Here is a 9,687-nt window from a genome sequence, read left to right on the forward strand (position 1 = left end):
TTCTAAGTTTTTAAGGTAGTTAATTGTAGAACTTTCTTATATGCTGATTTGAATTTTGCTCAGTACACAGTACTCTCTAAATAATATTCACTTATTAATAAAACTGTGGATGTTTTTATTATTATCAATTAACATTTGCTTTGTATAAAAAATTTAAGGATTTTTTATGTATTAAATGAAGGGAAGGCAGTGGTGCAGCGTACGAGTCAACTATTGAACCTACAATTGTCTTGGCGTAATACACCAAACCACTGAGGGAAATAGATCAGAGTGGAAAGCTAAGGGAAAAACTTTGCCCAAACCGAATCACCCACCTTAAAAAAGCCGTTATCAAATAATCACCGCAGTAAAACTGTTTTCACCATTGAACAACTCCCTAAGCCAAATGCGATAGGGTTTAGTGTCCATTGGTCTCATCAGTGTAGCAGGACGCGTTGTACCAAACCTCGTACCATCTTTCTGCTTGCTTTGACAACGTATTTTCGCCATTAGAGTTTGAAATATGGCCTGTTTTAAATTTTTCATATGAAGAGAAGAGAAAAAATTGTCTTAAGGATTTATCTATTTTACTGTATTTTATTTTTTGGAAAACTTGGAGTCATGTTGGGCAAAGGCGCAGGGCTAAATCTTTTTTTTAACAGTGTAGATTTCCATTTCATCAATGTCAGGCGCAGCGGCGATGTTGGACTTTGTAAACTACCAGTAGCTATAACACCAGACTAGTCCGTCAACAGGTGAAAAGTTATCAAGACTATATTTATTCATGAGGTTGTTTACATTTGAAAGCCTTTTTATCTCGTTTTTGAATAATGAAACATTTCTTATATCTTTTTTTTGTCTCTCCTTTTTTCTATAAAACGAAATGAATTAAGCCGTTGAGGAGTAGATAAAAATTAAGGTCTATGCACGCGAGCAATCGAAACATCGAAAATCATCACAGACACTCAATGAAGAAGCGTTTAAAAAAGGCTGCCAGTTATTATTTTTATTCAAAGTTTATCTAGACAGAGACCCCTTTAAAATGATTAAGTTTCTTTCATTCGTCTATTCAATCAGAGGCCGTGAAAGTGTTATCATTTATTGTGCAATTTAGTTTCTCTCAGACACCAGCTTGCGGTTTCGGTTATAACCGAAAGTGATAGTAGGTGAACTTACTAAAAATGTTTCTCCAAAATTACCTTACAGAAAAGAAAAATTCATTTACTATTAAAAGCCCTTCGATTTCAATGAATGAACAAAAACAAGGAGCAAAATCTCAAAATTTCAGAGCATTTTAAGAAAAAAAAACTTTGCAAGCTTATTCAAGTAATATAAAACGGAGACTTGGTATAATGTATTTTTGACTTTATTTACACTTCAAAATATATTCCGGTTATTGTACTAAGCAAAGTACTAATGGAATATCGGCTCATTCAAACATCTAGCATGTTCTAGGAGTTCTTGTTGACCAGTGAAACGGAACACTAAAAAGTGCAGCCTGAAGGAGATTTTAAAACTGAATGAATTGATCACCGGAATAAAGCTTATTTCTGCCAGACAACTGGGGTTTTACTAGCTGTCGCAGAATCTGATATAAACTTAAGCTAAGAACCTTTCAATTTCGTACAGTTGAGGAAAATGGCAGGGGCCATTCCGGTTTATTGTTATATGTTGCGTCTTCATTTCCGCATCCTTCTGTTTCGTGAATCGATAAAAAATTGTGGGTACTAATTTTCATTTGGGTAAAACCAAAATAACTAAGTGCTAGAGCAAAAACATGTGCACTTGAAAATGAAAAAAGAATGTTGATTGTTCTTAGAAAAATTAAACATTTCTTGGTTACTTTTGACAAAATCTCCTGTCACCTTGAGAACGAAAATTGATTCAATTTCAAGTTGCAAAGCTCTTACAATAGATATGATTCAAAATGAACCTTATCATCAAAAACCACGTGAATACGATACAAAAGCGAGTCCAAAACATTGGAAAGAAAGTGTTGATAGAGAATGATTGTGCATACCTCATTTTTAAATACAATAGATGTTTCGCCACATCAACATTTTTTTCGTAACTGAATTGTTTTTGAAAGTCAAAAAAAATTTCCAAATCAAAATTTTTTTTCTCTGTTCAAATGGCGTCAAAAAACGTTTTTGGAAAAATGCAGATTAATAAATCGTATGTTATTTTAGAACAAATAATTATGTTATGTTTTAAAAGTTCAGTCAGAATAGGATCAATGCAAATTTGTGAATTTTAGGTCGTCCCTTTAATGTCCAGTATTAGTATTAGCTTCACTGGAGATGAATGCGATTAAGGAGATCTGCCATATTGTTTATTTGAACGTTACGATGGATCTTTAAATGACGATTTTTTCCTTTGTTGATCATGTGAACATTTGCATGCGCAGAAGTTATCATGAGCCTTTTTGAGGCTATTGCATGAAAGCATTAGGCTTTCTTGATCAACTTGCAAATAACACAATACACAGGCAAGAGACCATAAGTTTTCAATCATCTCATTAAACCAAGAAAGTAAATAACACGCTTTTGTTGTAAAGGCAATGTACACATTGCCGCCTCTCAATTCTTCTCTTTAACACATTTCATGAACTTGGTATATTTATTTTTACATTAAAGCAACACACTTTCCAAAAGGCGGCCTTTTTGAGGGCTACACAGGGTTGACATATAGGATTTTAATATTCCAGTGAAGATTTGCTAAATTGACAGTCTATTTATCATCCTCTCTTAAATAGTCGTTAAAAAAACTAAAAGCTATCATAGAATCTGTATTAATTTAATGGGTATTATACCCAATAAATGGAAATTTTAAACGAAGGAACTAGGATTACATCCAACTAGAAATTCGAAAATAAATTGAAAATAGGAAAACAAAAATGATAACCAAAGAAGTCTCACAGCTAAAGGAAATAATATAGAGATATTATTTTTCACCTCTTTAAATTAAATAAATCGCCAAGAGATGTAAATGTCTTAGATTCTGAGAGGAAAACAAAGTTTTTTTTTGAAGCGTTTTTCCTGGTTGAATAATGATACAATTAAAAAAAAACGATCAAATGAACAATGACTAAGAACGCGCTTTTCAGCCACACAAAATTAGCACGTGCGCGTGCACGCAGAAATCGCGGGCTTCTCTATCTTTGGGCATAGTAAGGTATCAACGCTTAGTTCACAGAGGAACCATACCTATATACAGACATCGCTTCGTCGCCGGAGAAATGCCATCGGAAGGTTTCCGTTCGGCAGTGAAATAGTCGCAGGAAGGCCATTCGGAAATCACCCTTGAAAAACGCATACACCGCGGCGTTTGCTAGCGAGCCAGCGGTCATGGTGTACCAACAAACCAGGGAGAGTTCTTGCGGGATCAGCTCTTCTTTTTGCAGAGCGCCAGCCGCCGTCATATAGAACACGGGCATCCAACTAATAACGAAAATTCCAGCGATAATTGCAAAAACTCGTGCCACGCGAGCCTCGCTGGAAACGCGTTTTCCCTCCCTGGCGGTCTCTTCCGAGTTTTGATATTTCGCAAGCTTGGCAAGGCTCTCTACTTGGCGTGCAACCTCGCGGAAAATCTTGATATAGGCGAACAGGATGAAAATATATGGAACTATAACGCCAATTACAATGAAAAACAAATAGGCCGTATGCGCAGTGCTTCCTTTTTCCCACAACAATGGCAGCAAACACAATGGAACTGGTAGTATCCAAGCCGTTACCAATATTTTGACAAAATGTTTAGTCATAGTGTACGAATATCGCAAGGAATTCATTACTGCCAAGTAACGGTCAAGAGTCACTGCAAATAAATTGGTAACGTTTGCGAAGAGAATAAACGAAATCAAGTACCCATTGACAGGATTGCGTTCATCACTTATATTCACCGGAATAAGCACCGCGCCGAATAGAACATCTGATAGAGCTAAGGAAACCACGAATCCGTTTGTGAAAGTCCTTAATTTACGGAAGCGGTAGACCAGAAAACAAACGAGAAGATTTTCCAGCGTAATTAATACGCCAAGGATTCCTAAAGGGATGTGTTGGCTGAGCGGTGCTGATGATGATTCAGTATTATTAGCCATGTTGCTGCGGATAATAAATTCGTTTAGCTCGCGTCTCCCACAAAGTGTTTCAATGCCAGCGAAATTTTCAATTAGCCAGTGAAAGATATGTCTTGGTGGGATCTCTTCAGGAGAGGCGACCAAATAATCTATGCTTCACCAGAGGCTTGCGTCCCTTTGAGATGTCAGCCAGCTTGTGGCAAGCACATACATTAAGCTTTAAAATTTTTTTCTTCCTTCGTCGGCTTAGCAGTTAATACAGAAAGTTATCCCTCCAGATGTTTTAGTTTCACGTTGTTGGCTGTCTTGCCGATGGATCACCCTGCCAAACGAGGCCGCAATAATAAGCTCTATCAAACGACTGGAATTCCCCTTTTAAGACTTGATTTCATGGATTCTACCAATAGGAAATCATCTATCAAAAAACAAAGGTATTTATGAGTGGTATCAAGCCAGTGTCTATATATTTGTTCTAAGTGAAAAGGGCTGACTTTATCTATCAATAGCTGACATCGATAACCTCAATGTCCGATCGAGAGTTCATGTTAAAATCACACGGTTTGTCAATACCTTATTTTAATTTCTGCGGTCATTGAAATCATTTTACCATTTCGTGGCTTTGACGGGTACAGAATAATAACATAAAGCTAAAGAAAGCTTTCGTCGCCACATAAAAGTATCAAGCTGCGTGAAACCACTGAAGAGAAAAAAGGGGAGACATGGCGCTGCCAGACTAACAGATTGAATTTGCTCAAACAAAAATAACTTCGCCAACTAACTGTCATCAAAAATCGCTCATTAAACAAATCTTTGGCTGTCGGCTTTGCCCTCTAATCACTAACCTTTCTGGTTTTGCAGTCTCTTCAAAATAGTGTCGAATACATTGCTGTTGTCTGGAAAATAGACTGTTTCTGTGGATATGAGTTTGGCCGAGTGAACAGTCAACCTAACATCCAAATACAACCACCGTACCAAATGACACCTATTGAGAACGACAAGCACCTAAACATTTATAGTATAACATGAAAATCATATACCTTCTGTGCTCCAATCGACCAATTTGCAAGCACATATGCATTTTGTGTTTTTGTGACGGAAATCCCAGAAACAGCCGACACATATGTTAATTGTCATGCCAAGCTTATCGATGTAAAAATATTAATGTTTATCGAATGGGGTGAAGTTCCAGTCCTTCATATCAAGGATAGCAGGTGTTTCTATAGGCCACAAAAGTTGTTTGTATTCAGTTTATGGTTTGTTTACGCGACGACCGCTTGTTAATTGAATTTTGTGTCCTGGCGTCCGTTTAGAGTCCCTTTAACTCGCTCGTGAAGCACAAGTCCCGGATGTTTCTATTTTTTGTCAAAATTTGCGCAAGTTCTGGTTCTCTAGAACAGATTTATGAAAGTAACTCTGCTGAGGTACTATCTAAATTAGAATATTTTAAATTGCATTTAAACTATGCAGTTTGCAAGATATTGAGTACTCGTAAAACGTTAACGTTGAGCCAGTATTTTAAAAAAACGTTGAGAGAGTCAGTAACAGAAAAAAATTCGGCTCGTCTAAAAAGAGCTTATTTTAATTACCTCAACGCTTTAACATCGTTAAAGTTCCGGCCGCTGTTTTTCATCGTAAGTAGATATAATTATTTTAAAGGCACTGAAGACAAAAATGAAAGTTCCTTTTGGCAGTTTATACCGGAATTAAAAGACAGGTTTTGTCAATTAACTTGCTCTTTAAATATATTTTGTGGTAAAAAACAAAGCGTAATTAAGTCTACTTTTGGCTAATCTGCCTCTTCAATGGCCAATTCTATCCGCTTTAGAGTTATAAACCCGGAAAAGAGAGCCCAATTACAGATCACACCTAGGTGTTTCCTTTCGCCGATTTTTCACTGCGCCAATCACTTCTTAAAGGTTCTTTAAAAGTCATTCTTGATCACATTTTAATTTGGTATTTAAGATCCTAGCCTGTCATTTCGGTTTATTTTTTGCGATTGACATTATAAGTACAAAAAGTGAATCTTAGCAGCTGTCGTTTTAGATGTTTTAAACAACCCTGCAAAAACCTTGAATTGCACATTTCTTTTCTACTTCGCGGTTAATTATTTCATAATCGGGGCTTTCACTGTACAAATTTTATCATTGAAATGTTTTTATCCTTTTTTCTTCCTTGGCTTTTCTTTGTCGTGACTGAACATACCGGAAAGAAGCACGAGTAAATACTAATTTCCTTGACAAGAAGATCTTGATACATATGTGATAATGTTTCTTTGCAAGGAAATTTGATTTCTTGAAGCTACTTGAAAAAGTGACAAGTGTATCAAGAGAAACCTGAATGATAACGTGTAGAAATGGAGGTAGTTGAGAAGCCAGTCTTATTTTAAGTATTAGACCCTATATTAGAAACGAAGGTTGCTCCTGTCTAGAAACGTATGAGGGTATACTTTACTGCTTTATATTTCAAAGTAGCCAGGAACAACAAGAGTATTTCAGTATTTCAAATTCGTCATGCAGTAGAAAAGTTTAGCTCGCCCCTTTCAAGGTAATTTTCTGTTATGCAATCGAATTGAGTTCAAAAATTTTACCCAAATACACTGCCTGATTATGCCGCTAGCAAATAATTATAACAAATCTTTTTTTTTTTCTTGAAAAGTAGACTTTCTAAGATTTAAAGAGAGACCAAACATAAATCTGTACGTTGAATATTCGGAACTTAATGAAGAATCTATGATTTTTCGAGGATTCTAAGTTCCTTATAAGGCAACTAAATTTTACGCAAAATGACCTGTGCGCAAATTCGGACAAAAACACGAATTTCAATATCTCGAAAAATATGATATGTAAAGTTTTTTCTATAACTAATTTATGCATTTAATACGTGTTCTGATATATTTTTGTGGAATTAAGTGCAAACAGCTATCGAAATTTTTATCTTATCACTTGAAAGACAGGGACTAGTTTCTGTCATTCATTTTAAATGATTAAAGGATTCACTTTGATTTACAGCAACCGATGCTTTTTTATCACCATAACCTTAAAAGTATCTTCTAGTTTAATAAAGTCATCTGTTGTTTTCTCAAGACATCAAATAAAAGGCAGAGTAAATGAAGTAAAAAAGCTAAAAATCATAATGATCGTGAAATGGTATAGCGGAACTGCCAGTTTGTATTGTGAAAAATTTTTAATCTCAGAAAAAATCAGGCCCGGAATGCTTTTATGTTATTCTAGCTGGGAGAAATTTACTCGGGTCGCCAGCCTCCATACATACACATTACTAGTTTGCGGTGCACAGCCAGGTTAGGGACGTCGTTGGGGACTGTGTCCAGACAAAAAACACTGAAAAGTTAACAGGATTTCGTAGCTGTGTGCTGCTCACCTACAATTTACTAACAGAACAATATAAATTAAAGGCATTCACCGATTTCAAAGCATATTAATGTTACCGATCAAATATTCTTTCAGGTTAATTTTTTTACCTAGATTGATTCTCAATTTCCACTGTCTCCTAGGGCAAGGATCGGAGACAAGGGTGATTAGGAATCAACATAGGTTTAAGGTGGCTCGACTCAGTCTTTTTATAGGCACACCCTCCATCTTTGAATCTCTTATGCTTAAAAAATGAAATCGATCTGTATTGTAAAACGATTATGACATATGGATTACATTTAGCTCTAAATCAAATTTTAGCCCTGTTCGGAATGTTATTTTTAAATGCTTTGCGCTACATATTCTTCTGATTAATGTCTTCTGCTGTGCGAAGTTTCACAAAAATCTATAAGAAGAGTTTCAAGATATCGTTTTTTAAATGATCCGCTGAACACAAGTACACTTGCGCGATTTCGAAACAAATGAAAAAAAAATGAATCAGGGTAAAACGCAATGCTGAGCTCTTTTTGTAACTTCTAAGGCTAATTTCACGAAAATAGTGATTAAAACAAAATTTGTCGATAATTTTTTTAAAAACGTTTTTAGTACATTAATTGATAAGCCTGTACTATTAAATCCCCGAGTTTGGAGTCGATTGAAAACTTCTAAAGTTGTCTAACATAGGCGCAAAAGGGAGTAAATATTGAAGAGATGTCATATATATGCCCTTATTAGCCAAAAATGTATCACCTTAAAAGATATAATAAAATTCAGTAACTTATTCCTAACTATATTAAAACCCCTTTTAAGGTAACGTCCTTTTTTTGATGTGTTTTGTATTTGAGAAGAGTCCTCGTTTAGCCCAGATTTGCCCAACTTCCCTGTGATCTGCTTGCCATCAAAGATTCTTCTGCCTTTCTATTACCTTTTGGCTAATAGGGTGAGCTCCTCAAATCGTTAATCTGGTATTTTTTGCAGAGCAGGATATGAGATAAATTGGCGCCCGTTGTTGTTTAAGGTGCTTTTAGGGACGCCGTGTCGGGCGAGGTGAGTCTCCGGTGTTTGCCGCATAATGACCGTTGCGAAAAGATAGGTGTTGGACTCAAATGCAAAAGAAGATCTTGTCTGATGAATTGCCATGGGCACTCTGAAATAGGCTCATTTGTGTTTTGGGCTTGAAACTGTGCGAAATTTCCACAAAAGCGGCACATCATTTCTTGCATTGAGACTTTATGGCTGGCCAGAATACAATGTCCTTGGACAGACGTATATTTGGGTTGGGAACGAACTGTCCAAAGTGAAGGTCTTCTCCTCAAGGGGATAAAAGCCCGCTCCCCTTTAGCTTTATCGATGACCCCATCTTGTAAGGAGATTTCGTCCATAAAATTTTAAAGGGAGGGATGTGTGGACTTCCTCTGAACCACATCTGTGGTTATGGTCCTACTCAGCTCACAGACTGTAGGATCATTCTCTGAGGTAACCTTTGTATCTTTCTGTGTTTAGGCAATCGGTTGGTCTTTTATGCTGTTATTTATCAAATAAGCAGGGCTGTCAACCCCCCACGTCATCAGATATTGAGAATTGATAGGGACGAAATGATAGGTGACGTCATATCACACGAAAAATGACGTCATTTGTGCCAAAAATGCTCGTTGATTCAGATCGACGTACATAGCACATAAACAGTTCATATTTAGCCACATTATTGCTTAAATTACAGTGGCACACCAGAATTTATCCGGAAACGTTACGTTCCTGCAGTGGCTCAAACAACGGAAAACAATTGAAAGCTTATGGTCGGAAAGTCGAGTGTACAAGAAATAGCAATTTTGGTGATTATCTGGGAGATATCAGACTCTAATCTGGAGACCGGGAGATACGGTCCAGAATCTGGAATCTCCCGGATTATCCGGGAGAGTTGACAGCACTGAATAAGTAATTTCTAAAGATTTGGAATCTGGTCTGTTGAAGCATTTGTGATGGAAAGTGGGGCTCTAGAGAGGGTGTATACGAGCGAGGGAGACGTTCCTTTCTTTTATTACACGTATCACGAGAATTCTATTTCGTAAAGCTTATTTGTCGAAATCTGTACGCTTTATTTTCTCATGTAAGAGAGATCTGGACGTATTAATCGCCAATTTTCTACTTCAAGTTCGAAAGAAAGACGGAGAACAATAATACGAGCCCAAATCGATGAGGTCTGTCTTTTTTAACGTACTTTCGTTAAACAATCCTTTTTTAACGGTCATTTGACTTACACTG

At 36.5% G+C, this 9,687-nt stretch overlaps 1 protein-coding gene across 2 annotated transcripts; it reads right to left on the minus strand.

The window, feature by feature from the left end:
* Positions 1–2,579: 2,579 nt before the first annotated feature.
* LOC140936730 (octopamine receptor beta-2R-like) lies at positions 2,580–5,236 on the minus strand. Of its 2 annotated transcripts, XM_073386214.1 has the most exons (3): positions 5,095–5,236; positions 4,900–4,950; positions 2,580–4,472 (listed from the first exon to the last, which is right to left on the minus strand). In XM_073386214.1, the coding sequence occupies exon 3, from the start codon at positions 4,076–4,078 to the stop codon at positions 3,164–3,166; it is 915 nt and encodes a 304-aa protein (XP_073242315.1). In that variant the 5' UTR covers positions 4,079–4,472; positions 4,900–4,950; positions 5,095–5,236; the 3' UTR covers positions 2,580–3,163. The 2 variants fall into 2 exon arrangements, with proteins under 2 accessions (XP_073242315.1, XP_073242316.1); XM_073386215.1 differs by lacking the exon at positions 4,900–4,950.
* Positions 5,237–9,687: the final 4,451 nt, after the last annotated feature.

Source organism: Porites lutea, chromosome 5 (assembly GCF_958299795.1).
Source record: "Porites lutea chromosome 5, jaPorLute2.1, whole genome shotgun sequence".
Taxonomy (NCBI): domain Eukaryota; kingdom Metazoa; phylum Cnidaria; class Anthozoa; order Scleractinia; family Poritidae; genus Porites; species Porites lutea.